Source organism: Salminus brasiliensis, chromosome 8, assembly GCF_030463535.1.
Source record: "Salminus brasiliensis chromosome 8, fSalBra1.hap2, whole genome shotgun sequence".
Classification (NCBI taxonomy): domain Eukaryota; kingdom Metazoa; phylum Chordata; class Actinopteri; order Characiformes; family Bryconidae; genus Salminus; species Salminus brasiliensis.
In genome coordinates, this window is record NC_132885.1 from 15,139,668 (window position 1) to 15,154,664 (window position 14,997).

Below are 14,997 nucleotides of genomic sequence, written 5' to 3' on the forward strand. Positions count from 1 at the left end.
GTTCAATCTCAACACAGCTCAGATGGGAAAGCTTCTTCTCAGTGATCACACATCTCTCTGACTGCACCCTCTTCTATTTTCTAGCAGACATGAGGTGATACCTCCAAAATCAAAGCCAATGAGCCCCAGCCAATCAGAGCTCCACCACAGACTGAAGTGCTCCCTGAAGCTAAATGACTCTGCTTAATCATCCGTCAGGGTTTTAAACATGATGTACAGCATTCATTAGGTCATGACTAGAGACATTGGTCTCTCTTTTTTCGAATGCAACAAGCCCATTGAGTGCTGCTCTGATTAAGGCAGATAAGGGCTATTCTAAACAATTCTATTCAGGCTATTCTAAACTGATGGGATATGCAAGTACAATAATTCTGTGCTGATGCTGAGCCCGTATTTTTTATGTACTAATTTCTCAATATCAATGCATAGATAACAATAACAAAATAACAACACTACCTGGGGCAACACTACCTGGATTTGCATTACAGACAAAAGTGGCATTTGTTTCTGTTGGGTAATACATGCAGTAAAATGAACACAATGCAGATGTTTTAGTGCAATAGCCCTAATATGAATAATATGTTCTTCTCTTCCAAAGAATAATACAAACATAATCAAATAATGCTTTAAAATTTCATATCTGAAGAAGCTCCTTACTGGTGCAACCTTTGGCCCTAACCATTGGCTTTGCTAAATATATCTAGTTAGTATATATTTATATCTAGTTATTTATTATATTTATATCTAGTTAGTTAGTATGCAACATGTACTTAAGTGTATGAATAAAAGTACAAATACATGTATAGAGGTCTCTGAAATGACATAAAAAGGTAAAGTGACATATGCAGCATATTAAAAATCTGGGTATGGTCAGTGCAAATATAAACAGTAGTGCAAATTGGAGCTTGTAGACTCTTGCTAGAATGCCACAGCCTATTTGAGTACTGTTGCTGACGATGTGGATCCCTTCATGGTCACAAATAATGATGCCATGTCACAAAGCCATCATCATTTCAAACTGGTTTCATGAAGATGACAATGAGTTCAGTGTTCTTCAGGGGGCTTCACAATCACTGGATGTACACCCAGTAGAATTCCTTTGGGATTTAGTAGAACAGTGTTTCACATGAGAGAGCACCTGACAACCTGCGGGAATTTCGTGACACAATCATGTCAAAATGGACAGGATCTCAAATGATCCACAAAGATCCGACGTAGTATTAGTGCAGCATCCCTAATTAAGTGCATGTTGAGCGTGTATTATCCCCTCGGAGGAAATGAGAGTTGGAACTAAAGAGATTCTTTATATAGAGACAGTGTGGATTCTTTCACACATACAGCACATCCTCTTTTATGCAAGAAACCTCTTAAACCATGCCACCAGTCATTCAACTCAACAGCTCTACAGCTAAATAACCTCCAATGCACAGTTTCAGTTGTGCTGAAATCAACCCAAGCTTAGAATTCTCAGTCATGGTCATTAAAAAAACAACAACAAGTATGTCTTGTCCTTCAATTAGCATAATCCAGAGCGGCAAATCCGAGTCCGACCCTGTGTGATCTGACAGAAGCATTGAGGGAGTGAAAGGATGCTGACATGAACCTAATTCCTACTGACTGAAGCCAAGCAGGGGTCTGCCCTGCTCTCTTGCGGAGAGGGCTGCAGCAGCTCAGTTGCTTACAGGTGATTCTGTATGACGGTTACTGTAGGCAGAGCCCAGAAAACTCCCTTTCTGATTTAAGATGCTGTCTGTACTCTATAGCCTTGGATGCCTTGCCAATACACTGCAGGATGAGTCTTTTCACTAGAGCACTGAAGACTCCGGATGCTGATCGATCATGGAGAAAGGCACTGTGTGATGGGTTTTGAGTTCCATCTGCCCTTGTCAAATAAGAGGGTGGCGATCAATTCTGGCATTTCAAAACGAAAAGGACAGTTTTCCCTTTGAACAACAAGCCGATTGAAAAGCGTCTATTCTGAAGCTCAAACTTGATTAATTGTAAAAACAAATGAGCAGGACTTATTTACCTAATGATAGGTCAAGGCAGTTGCTTGGCAACAGGTTAGTCAAACAGTAAGCGAGAGAGCAAGAGCGTGTGCATGAAAGAGAATAAAAGAGGGTGGATGTGTGTGTGTGTGTGTGTGTGTGTGTGGAGTGCCATCCAATCAGAGCTATTAATATATGATTACTGGGCTATGACTCACATCACACTGACTGTCCTTAGCCAGGTCCTGCCTAGAGCAGAAACACTGAGTGCATGCAAACAGCTCAGTGCTGACAATGCTGAGCACGAGAATGAATAAAAAAAAGAAAACAAAGGGATGATAGTAAAAATCAAAACAGAGGTTCATAAAAGCATACAAGAATAGAAGAATACACTAATGATCTCTCTATGGAATATCTGAGAGAACATGGTTATAAATTCTGTGTGCTTCTTCCATTCTTTCAGGTTTTTTAAATAATTGTACTTCTACCTAATTTTGGAAGGCTAATTACCCAATCCCCACTAGCATTGTCCCAAACACTAGGATGGTGAAGACTTGCACGTCTCCTCTGATACATGTCAGCGCGCTCATAGAAAAGTGCCTGGATCCCCAGCTTTAATAGAACAGCTAACAGACGCCTGTGCTGACCATCATTGCAGTAGGAGAGATGTGGGGATAGAGCAGTATGAGAGAGCAAGGCCAGTTGTGCTTTCTTGGACTCTGGCAAGCGGCATGACCCGGAACCAGGGATCCTTAAAACATAGTGGCAGCACCTTAGCCCGCTGGACCACTCTGAGACCCCTGGCTGCTTCTTTCAAGTCAGCTCTGTGTTTGAAATCTGACATAAAAAATGAACAAAGAACTGACCACACAGTCTGTGGTATACTAGTCATATAGCGTTTCTATGACGACTTCAAATATTCCCTGTGCTCTGTAGGCGTTCTGAAATCCAATCTCTCTACCGTAGGCCCAGAAGGTGCGAAAATCACTAGGGGGAGGGGGTGGCAGTGCAATTTTATTAAGAAATTCCCATATATATATATGACTGCAGCGTCTGACACCTCTTTTCCAACAGTGCTAAAAGCAGAAAGCAAGTAGGACTGGGAGAAAAAACCCTCTACAATATTGTAGTGTTTTCTAATCATAGTCAATATTTTCCAAAGATTTCACTGTATCAGATTATTTGCAAATATAATAAATAAGCTAATAGATACACTATAAAGTATTAGGATACCTACAAGTGCTTTAATGATATCCCATCTAAATCCATAGGCATTAATATACAGATGATCCCTTTTTGCAGCTCTAACAGCAAGTTTGGACCCTGCAGTTATTGAGTCAGCAGAGTGTTGAGGACTTTTATGCACTATATGCACTCTGTGACCCCGCTCTGTAACTTTACGTGTTGTGCTCTGGTTCCTAAACACTTCCACTTTTTAATAATACCACGCACAGTTGATGGTGGCATATATAGGAGGGGGGAAATGCCACAAACTGACTTCTTGGTGCAAAGGTAGCATCCTATTCCATTACCATGCTGTAATTCAGCAAGCTCTTTACAACAATCCAGTTTTTCACTAATGTGTGTTAAGGCAGACTGCGTGGCTAGGTGCTTCCTTTTATAAACCTCTGGCAATGGGACCTGAATAAAAAACCTGGATTCAATGATTAAGAGATGTGTCCCGATACTTTTACCCATATAGTGTACATGAGGCCTCAGTGAGTCCCACCTGCAATGTATTAGTCATGCGCAGAGTGTCATTACTTTGATGAAGAGTAAGTGAAGACCTGGGCTAACTAAATTATGTGTCCATTTGAAAGGACTGCAAAAACAGGTCTGAATGGCTCATTTCCCCTGATGAGAGACAGCTTTTCAAGGGACCGTTGTCTTTGGATTACTCAAAAGCAGCCGTGTTTTCTCACATTTGAAGATTTTTTTTGGTGCATCTTCAAAGACTTTCTCTTAATTACCTCTTTGAAAGGAATCACAGTATCTACTGTTAGAGCTGAGCGGATTATAACTCGTTTGCCTTCAGGGGATTTTAAATGTAACTGAATCACAGAGGCAGAACGAAGGCATGCCCATGCAGACTCTCACTACTAAGGCTGCAGACAGAGAGAGCCTTCACCAGGGAGAGAGAGCGCGCCGAAGAGAGGACTGCTGTGACAGGCTGGGAAATGAATGACTGTGTGCCGAGTCTCCCTAATCAATCGTCCCTGGCCTCAATGTGTCTACCACTTTGCCTTTTGGTTGCTGTTATGAAAAGAGGAAATGCAATTTGGCAACACAGCCAAACCCTACCACACAACTGGAGCCTTCAAACTAATTACACAGAGATTATTTCTGCTTCTTTGAGTTTGTACTGTTCCTATATATCTTTCTCTGCTGTGCCCTTGTGAAGTATAATTGGGAAAGTATGCCAAGCATAGCTTCATGAAGTTTTGAGCGCGACCTTTACTGTCGTTTGTGGTAGGGTGTGTTTAAAGTTCACGCTGGAAGCTTGTGTGGCAGAGCGACGGCTGACATTTGAACAGCATCTGTTGTCCGGCCGCTGTTTGTGTCGTGAAAATGTAATGGGCCCTACAATTTAGGCTGTTTCACCGTGTATTTTACTCAATCCTACGAGCAAAGAGGGAGCTGAGAGAGCAGGAGGTGATGGCAAGGAGAGATAACGGACTGGATAAACACAACAGACTGAAGTGCTTGAGACACCTGCGAGAGGAAAGTAAGAGATTGGGGGAGAGAGAGAGGAGATGAGGAGCACTGAGAGAAACAGCAGTAATGGATGGGTAGGTTGGTAAGACAGAGTGAAGTACCAGAGATAACTGCTGTATGTTATTCAGGTACACACAAACACTATTATGTTACAAGACATACACATCTATACCGCTGTGACTCTGCTTTATATTTATGAAGGCAAAGCATCCAGGAGCGCAGTTCAAATCCTGTTTTGCCAACACTCCCGGAGAGAGTCAGATAAGTTGCTGTGGGTTTGAATCAACTTTTTCACACTTTTTGACATTCCAGCCATATTGAAAATTTTGATTGTGATACATCTGTCGCAAGTATGTCTCCCTGCCTCCTGCAGTAGCCTTTATGTTTTTACCTAAGAAAGATTAGGAAACTCCCATTCTCATGTTATAGGTTGTTATAGGAGGTGCTCTGCGGTGGATTTTGGCAGGTGGGCAAACGGAAAACTGGATCTTGGCATAGTTCAATAATAAGAGTGGTACACGGACGTGACATACCGCAAACCCTAAACACTGTGTCTCCCATCGTTAAAAAGAATAGCCTTAAACAGAGAACAGAGCTATAAACGGGCCAAATGCAAAACCCTAAAACTCCACGGAAGCAGACACAAATGCAACAGTTACTTTGGAAGAATATGGAGGCGAGGCTAAACAGGCTGGACAAAGGGACTGGACAAAAAGGCTAATAAGCTAAAAGCTACAGCACAGCAACATTATCCGGAAAAAATGTCCTAGTTACAGTGCTAAGCTCTGCTAGGCTAGGCTATACTACATTTCTAGCATGAACTGCTACAGTGCCGTAAACCGTAAACCATGAATGTTTCATTCTGAGGTAAAATAACAGGGTTGTAAATAGGAGTGTAAAACTGATTTTGAGCATTTTTCACCCAGTAATAGTAAAGTCACATACTAGTACACATCATAGAACAACTTAAAATACAGCATAAATGCATTCTGTGGCTCCTTTGAAGTTTGTTTTTTATTGCATGTTACTGTTCTTTCCACTAGCCACTAATAAAACAGATTTTATCAGAAAATCTAAAAAAAAAAAAAAAAACAAATGTCACCTTTGTATTTTTAGCAGATAATCTAATTCAGAGAAATAAGAAGGGTAGTTTTCTTGCTCATAGACCATGTCTTAAAGGGGAACTGAAACCAGGCCTCTCATTTGCAAGGTGAAGGTGTTATCCAGTATGTTACCCAATGGTATTATAGTTTCAACTTGCAGGGGTTCCACTCTCTTCTTTCTTCTAGTGTGTTTTTTAAGATGACTACAGATCAGTCAATACTGGATGAGCACCGCATGTATTCACAGTCATTGTATCTGGTTTTTGTTTACTACATCTTAAGTGTTGTATTGAGGGAACGCTGAAATAGTGAGGGGTACAATGCTGCACGTCAGACTATTGTGTAACAATAACACAACAAATCATACGCTAAACACTAGTTTTATGCCAGAATGGTTCAAAACTACAAACTCATAGGTTACAGCAAACCTTTCCTGGTGTTGAATATTTACAGTGCTATTGATCTATTTACATATGTTCAAAAGTAGATGGAGTAGATGTGTCTTACATGCTCTCGCAGAAACGAGTCAGCGTGCTGGGTTTTTCTTGGTTGCGTCTCTGCCGAAACCAGCGCTGGATTGTCCTCACGTCCCAATCCAGCTGCTTAGACAGGCCCTCTAACCTCTTCTCGTCAGGATACTGAGAATCACAACACATGACATAAACTAAATGGCATGGGGGTAGAACTATTCTGAGCACTGTTGTATATTAATCTCAGTCAGCCAGGGCCTTGTGTAGGTGAAAGCTCTAAATCTGTCTCCACACACTGAACATTAACTGTGTACAATTACTTTCAGTGAGTTTCATTTAGGGTCTAGTCCCACAGTTAGCTCTTGGAAAAAAAAGCTTGCACTGTAAAATAAAACTACTAAAAACTGACTAATCAAATAAAGGGAAACACTATAACTAAGCCAGTCCTAATTTGTGCTGTTGTTTCAAGATACAAAACAAAAAGGACATTTAACAGGTTCCATATAAGGATATTTTAAGCAAGATATCTGAGTAAAAACAGGCAGCTGGTATGGGAAATGATTTCCCTTTCACTGAGCAGTTATTAGTATTACATATTCATATGACAGTATTAGGCCAGATTCCCATTAGCAACAAGCTTCATTCCAACCTAATCATGTATCAAATTAGCTAGTTCCTAATCTGTTAGAATGAGCAACCCTTAGGCCACTCTACATGTACTCTTCCTCAATGAGCTGTCCAATCATTTTTAGGGCCAGCTCTGTCTGTGCACTTATGAATGTGAACATTTATCAAGGAAACGTATTTCGTTGGTGTGCTAATAATAGCGCCAGTGCGTCAGCAGAAGCTGGCTCTGATAGAGCTGAGCATACCAAGGAGGCTCTCTACCTTTCTACTTTCAGTCTTCTATGGATCCGTGGTTGATACAATCAGGTCATTCTGAATGATAATGTCCATTACTGACAAAGTCAAGCTGAAGGCAAGGCTTTAGCTTTTAAATCAAGATATTTGATAACAGCGTACATCTTTGCAAAATCTAGGGGGGATTTTTTTTCTGATTTTCTTCCCAATTTTCTACCTAATTTAGTCAATTCAAATTCCAGCAGGGCTGGGAGGGTGAAGGCTAGCATGTGCTTCCTCCCAGTTACATAAAACTAGCCTCACATTAGCCTCAATCTTACATCACAATGGGGGAGGGCCATCGTACCTACATCGTAAAAGAAAGCCAGGACAATAGTGCTGTCTGGGACTCCTAGGCACAGATGGCTATGGCATCACCAGCAATCAAACTGAAGCTCTTCAGATGATACTCCACTCAGGAGCTCCAATTTTATATCATCATACGTTTATCTAGTAATAATATTAATAATACTACTGATAATCACATTGTGCTGTTTAAAGCCTTTTGTCATGTACATTAGAAAATGTACATTAGTAAAACTCAATTTCATTGGACAACAATAGACTGGCATTCAGTTTACATTGATACATCACCCACTCCTTACAACACAACTCTGAGTGAATACATATTAGGCTTGTTTGACCTAACATGGCCCTTGGCAGACTTCATTTTCTGACTTGTGTCGGCGCCAGTCCATGACGGTATTCTAATCTTGCAGGAGTGAGGCGGCTGCAGTTTTCAGATCCAGGTGAGGCAGTTCCTTTCCACCTGGCTGAGCAAGCCTGATGACCACCTGATGAGTGTAGTCCTCAGAAGCTCCATGCAGACACGAACTGTAGTGAACCTACAGCATGTATCCTATTGTTTTCACATGTGGAATTCACATGTGTCTGACCAAAACTGTGCAACAGTGCAGACAGAACAGACGTAGCCTCCATTTCTTCAACTTTTAACAAAGGTAAGAGTGTGTTCGAGAGCCTGTTCTTTGATTCAACAGAAGTGATGTCACCCAAAATCTATTCCAGATGTGGTGGAGTCCTGCCACAAAAATCTTTCCCTTCTCAAAGAGTTCTTTACTGAGTGCCAAGAATAGAAATAAAAACTAAAATAAGACGTTAAACTTGTACTGTATCACTCATCAGCACTGTATGTGTACAAGGGCCCACTAACACTAGCACTGTCCTTCAAGACTTAATAAACCTAGACAGGTCTTTTTCAAAGAACAGTTCAGGCAATAAATCATCGGTCAATTAGCCAAGACATGTTTGGAATCTGAGACGTGCTTCATTAGTTTACAACAGGAGATGATAGGCTAAAGTTGCTAACAAATACTGGACTTTGGACTGTCACCAATCTCTTGGTAAAGACATGCTAAAATGTTCCACTTATTTACTGCAAAACAAGTTTAATTAAAGTTGCATTAACAGACCTTTATTTAAACACTAAAGATAACATTGCAACAACAATTACATCTCCATAATGTCCCACTTTGAAGTATCATTCTGCCTTGTAATTGCACCACATGAGCGGAATGATGAGGTAAATATATTTTATTTACTCAAAATGCCTTATAGACTTATGCCAGTCTTATCATGCTCTAAATCACATTTATTTGTGAGACATCAAAGTAACAATTGAAGATTTGGATGTGCTTATACAGGTTGAGAGACATTTCTGGCACATTTTTACCAAGATGATATTGGTGACAGCCCAAGTCCAGAGTATGTTAGCCACATTAGCCTAGCATCTTTTGTTTTAAACTGAAGAAGCAGGCGTCAGATAGTTAACATGTCTTGGCTGATTAACTCTACTGGGGTAAGTGAGAAATCATGAGAATTCTGGATAATTGAAGTAGTTGCCAAACTATTCCTTTACCATAGAATATCTTTGTACTGTAGGGCCATGAAAAAAGGCAAGGATTCATACCTTAGTAATAGCAGTGAAGACCTTCTCCAGGATGGCGTTGGATTGAGCCTTCTGAGGCCCACTGGCTTGTATTTTCAGTGCCAGAGCACAAGGTCTTGCAATGAACCTGCAACAATAAAGAGGATCGTAGATGTTTGTAAAAAAAAAAAAAAACATCATTGGTAATTACGGCAACACATATCCCCTCGTTTGTCAGATCGAGATCTGTGTGACACTTCTTTTTATTTTACAAGCAGGAGGGTAAACCACAATATTAACCTCAATATTATGACACAGCAGCTCCAAAGACATGATCATATCTTCAGAAATGTAATTAGTTGTATAGATAAGAGAACAACAACTCAAGCACGCTGAATGAATGATGGAAGATGTCTGTAATTCCCAAGGAGCAATTTGAAAAGCAACGTTAACTGTCATCACTAAGTAAGATGGATTTATTTTTACTTGCATGAGACAGAGAGCGAGAGAGAGAGAGAGAGAGAGAGAGAGAGAGAGCCTGGCCCTAAAGTCTCACGATTGCAATGTAAAAAAGTTCAAAAGTTTCCAACGTCTATAAAGCACACTACTAACCAAAGAACCAAACGAGGTAGAAGCAGCTGACTAACATAAACAATAAATCCACTCAATGTGTATTTGCTGTACAACCATTCAATTTGATTGGTTGCCAATATTTACACTGTCAGATTATCAGATAGACTATTTTGTTTTCTCGTTTGACTAAAATCATTCTAAAATGCACACAATACAGTAAGTATGCATGAAAGTGTCTGCATTATATAGTGTACTATGTGCAGTTTATTATACTACACTGTAACAAATACATTATACTAGGGCTGTAATTTTTATCATATCGTGATAAATTTGGTTATCGTGATATACAATATACTTTTCTAAGCATATTGAGGATACTGTAAGTGCTTCAAGAACACTGATCAACAGTGTAATTAGACTGGTTTAATTGGATGAAGTGCAGCAGATCACTGTATTAAGTACAGGAGAGTATCTGAATAGTAGTTTTCCAGAGTCTGTTGCTACTGATGTATTTAGTCTGTGATTACATGTCTCACAATAAATATCATGCCTCGTGAAAAATGTCTTTAAATATTGTGATATTGTACTTTTACCATATCACCCACCACTGTATCATACTGTGCGCTGTCACTATAAGATGGTTTCGTCCTTGTATTAACCCCCAGTGCCCCAGCTGAGCAGAGAGTGTTAAGGACCTACTGTTACTATCCAAACGCATTCAGAAGTGCAGCCCAGTGACTTCCCATTTAAAACGTTTAAGTTAGAATAAAACCACAGGCAACAGAGATATAACCACACAAGGAGAAGTTCAATTGGCAACTGGTTCATTTTGGTTGGCAAAATATCAGTATAACATTACTGCTGATATTCTTAAAAATAAGGGTACTGTAAACACTACAGATCTTTTGTTTTTTTTCTTGGAATTCCACAACTACAATAAAGTTTGTTTTCCTGTTGATCAAACAATGTAATGCTTTGTCACATGGAATATTGCTGGATGGCAAAATCCACAGATTGGGAATTAGGATACATTATAAGAAAATGAGGTATGAAATATCCAGGATTGGACAAAATAATAGAAACACAACATGAAATACACTTATTCAGATTCAGGTTTATAATTGAGTTTTACTACCTTTACTAAAGAAGCCTTCAAGAACCACCATAGGACTGATAGCGGCTGGTGCTGTACTGGCATGAGTGCACCAAGCACAGTGGTGTTGCTAGGGGTTTTTACACATCTCAGCATTTCCGCTGGGTCGAAAATAGTCAGCCAACCACACACACAAAAAAAAACCTGCCAGTCAGTCCTGTGGTAAAATACTGACTACTGATGAAGGGATAGATAACTGACACAAATTGTGCAGAAAATATGCAGATGTACTACAGTCTCTTAATGCTTACAAGGTGTTCCAAATAGGTATGTGAGTCTACTAAAGTGGCCAGTAACATACCACAGCTCTTATGGTATCATTACTGTGCCAGATTAATGAATAATATCAGCAGATGGGCAACACTCAGTATCTGCTGATCTAAACATACATGGTGGGAGTACCACATGATGGTAATAACGGTAGAGCCACCTTATGTACTGACAGATTCATTGGCGGATTCAGTAATTCATCAGGAAAGACATCAGAAAATGCCTATATCACCTCTAAATAGGTCTACACATGCGTAGAATTAGTCTTTATAGTAATTATTCTTTTTGGAAGGCCTGGATGGAGAGAACTGAGCAACTGGAAACAAATTGATTATATTTTAATACAATCAATACAATATTTTAATACAAGATTCAGACACTTACTTTTATAATACCAGAGGGACAGTAAACCCTTTTTGTGTTTTGGACAAAAGTATCAGGACACCTGCTCATCCTTTGTTTCTTCCAAAATCAAAGGTATTAAAAAAGAATTGATCCTGCCTGTTGGAGTAACTGTCTGTACTATATTTTGGAGCACTGCTGTGAAAACTGACCTTTCTAGCCCACGCGTGGCATTAGACATGGTGTCAAAAGGTCCTATTCTACTGCCAGTTATTTTCTACAGGGACTAGAAAAGCTGTGTGTGTACATCTGCACACCAGTGTCAACAATAGGTGCAACTTAAAGTAGCTGAATGCATTGATTAGAAGGGATGTCCACAAACATTTGGACATATAATTTTTATGGTTAAGAAAACTGTAGAGAAGGAAGTAGCACTCTTTTTACTGCATTAAGAAACACAGTCCCACTAACAGGTGATAGCAATGTATTATTTATATCTGTACATATATATATATAATGTTTCCCTCATTAACCCTTGTCAGCTTGAAAATGGCCTCATGATTTCCAATACTGATTTCATAGTTCCTATTTTAACAAGTCACATGTTAGCATTACAAATGAGGACAGTGCAGGCTGGCCGAGCAAATGATGGTGGTGGTGGTGTGTGTGTGTGTGTGTGTGTGTGTGTGTGTGTGTGTGTGGGGGGGGGGGGGTTAGGTCTTGCAATCATATTACTGGACATCTCCAACACAGAATGGAAGAGCCATGAAAAGAGCCAAGATTTTTTTTAAAATTTCTTTTAGCCAAGATATCAAAATGTTAAATACATACTTGCATACTAACAGTTCCCAAGTACACTGGGGGTAAGTGCTCATTCCCCACACGACTCCATCAGCTTAGCTTATGATAGCATTCTTTTACATATATTACACCCAGTGATGTGGAGACATTCAATCTGATGCCGGTGCGCACTGAGAGTGCAGAAAGCTTAAAAGAGAGCAAAAACCATCATCTAGGTCAGAGGTTCTCGCTCTCCCAAGTCCCTAGGGGGCCCCTGGTTTCAATTATTCAATTATACTGTCCCAACACACCTGATCTAGCTCACAAATGGGCTTGATAATGAGCTGATAATCAGAGCAGGTGTGCTGGGACAGGGAATAGTTGAAACAGTGCAGTATGAGTGGGCGATATGACCATATTATTATGTTACTATAATTTATACTACAGTATGGCATAAATTGTGGATAGTGTCAGTTCTTAAAGAACACCCTTTTAGCTGCATGTTGCATTAATAAGAGCTTAATACTGAGCTGGGTTGACTGGATTTAGTGGAGTATTATAAACATGAAATATTGTATATTTGTTAACTGCGGTGCTACAGCTGCATTTCTTGTGCTTAACTTAACTTAACAGCCCTAATGAAAGCATATTATGAGACTTACAGCAATGTATTTTTGTCAAACTGCTGACCCCTACCATGCAGGACAGGGGGTCCTCACGACTGAAGCTGAGAACCTCTGACCTGGATGAATGCTCAGATATCAGTCTAAAAATAAAAAAGTGTATTCCTATCATTCTTAATGCCTAACTCAGATAAAACACCTGCCTGATGTACATCTGTATGTGTACAGGGCGTTTCTGGAAAGAACTGATTTATCTCATAAGCAGAACAATAGTTTGGGGCTGGAAAGGGTTTCCTCTCACCGTTAACGACTGGCCTCTCTGGTTTTGAGAACAGAAGGACAGACAGCTGAAGAGAAGGTCTGAGCTCGGTGGCCAAAGAGGCAGTGGTTAAAGTGACATGCTGTGAAGATGATGGTGGTGATGATGGGGGAGGAGGAGGAGGAGGAGGAGGAGGACAAGGTGGCCAGACGTCCCAGCAGCTTTAGGAGGCTGGCTTTCACCGCAGAAATGATAAATACACTAGCAGTGAACTCGCACATCTTAGACTACAATATTCAAACGCAGTATTCAAATGGTAAACGGCGCTGCTGCTGCTGCTGCTGCTGCTGCAGTCTGCCAGCGATGAAACTGCGGCGCTCAGCCAGAGTCTGCCGGACCTCTTGCCTGCCAGGTTTAGGCCAGCCAGCTAGCTGCGCGTTATACAGGTCATGCAGACATCAGTCTGTCGAGAGGTGCAAAGTTTCCCCCACCAAACACGCCTGCTCACACACAGCCGCACTAAGCGACCTGACTCGGTCGGAGCCGTGTGTGTTTGGAGAAAGTGGGCCAGATCGCACTGCTGTCATTGTCTGGGTGCGTGGCTATGTGGCAGTGCGTCTCCAAAAAGAGAGACCTGTCCCGCCGCTCGCCCAGACTATAATGTGCTCTGAATGAAACTCTGAACAAAACCCAGCCCGAGCCTGACCCACTGCGTGCGCCCATGGACGTACCTCTCGAACACAAGCCGGACCATGAAGACGCAGAAGGCTAAAGGACATGCCAGATACAGGTCCTCCGCTTGCGGGAAGGTTGACTCATCCGTGTTTTTTAAGTCAGCCCAGGTTACATTGTGAGGAAGCCAAAATCTCTCGTTCCAAAACCACACCAAAATCCCTGCCATCGCCACGGATTCCCAGATCCTGGATCTTTACGGCTTTGCTGGAGCCTAGATAGACTGCACTCAATGGCTGAGGCTCGCGAACAAGCGTCTTTCGCGATTGATCTTTGCAGCTCCTGGAGGATGATGGTGATGATGATGATGATGGCATCAGTTTTTCGCCCCGCCCCTTTGTAGTTTTCTCTCTCGTATTCTCAAGCGTGGAGTGACGCAACCCGCGTCCTCGCCGCTGATTGGTGAATTCTAATGTCACTCTTCAAGCCCCTAACACACGGGTGGGAATGCGGTACAATTCCGCTGGGTTTAGCCTGTCATTTAGCAATTCCTAAATAAGTCACTGTAAATACGCTGCATTATTTTCGTAGTTACCACATAGCAAAAACGAGGCTGCTAAAGTTTTACTAAATGCCGTTTGGGACAAAAAAAAAAGCTTGAACATACATATTGAACCTTTACAACGTGTGTTTCTTTATAACGTCATGTTATGAATAACGACATCCTCAACATTTTGGAGCCACGTGTATTTTCCGCTTGGTAAATGGCGCCACCTATAGAGCATACTGGGCACTAAACCATTTAACAGAGCAGCTGTCGGATGACGGCTGGCTAAAGACGTGTTTTGTGTTTTGTGGCAAATGCTTCTAAGCATTAACCTACAGACACTCTTACATCGAGGTTCTATCAAGGCTACAGAAAACTTAGTATCCTTACGATCCATCTATATTATCTCTTCATTAACTGAGCCATAAACGAGGAGCACGCAGTGAAAGCAGGGCTGGGACTGAACATGGCATTTCCCAAAGTAGGATAAACATCGCCACCTGCTGGGCGAATAAGGGATTTTCATGTGGGTTATGCAGCGTTCAAGTCGTCTCAAAATTAAAGAATGTCCTTAAAAAGGCCGTTTTTAGTGTTTCCCCATGACTTGCACATTTTTGGTCGTCAATATCTAGTCAACCGTTTCTGATATAACCTAAAACTGTCTATTTTAGAGCAGGGGGTAATAATAATAACACTTTTAGTATTACATAAAAAAGT

At 40.9% G+C, this 14,997-nt stretch overlaps 1 protein-coding gene across 2 annotated transcripts in view; it reads right to left on the reverse strand.

The window, feature by feature from the left end:
• Nucleotides 1-14,099, reverse strand: part of cers6 (ceramide synthase 6) — a 34,257-nt gene extending 20,158 nt beyond the window's left edge. For both annotated transcript variants that reach the window (XM_072685751.1, XM_072685750.1), the window contains exons 1-3: nucleotides 13,793-14,099; nucleotides 9,104-9,209; nucleotides 6,314-6,444 (exon numbers count right to left, since the gene is read on the reverse strand). In XM_072685751.1, the coding sequence (XP_072541852.1) occupies nucleotides 6,314-6,444; nucleotides 9,104-9,209; nucleotides 13,793-13,962 (407 nt within the window). In that variant the 5' untranslated portion in view covers nucleotides 13,963-14,099. The remainder of the gene's footprint in view (nucleotides 1-6,313; nucleotides 6,445-9,103; nucleotides 9,210-13,792) is intronic.
• Nucleotides 14,100-14,997: the final 898 nt, after the last annotated feature.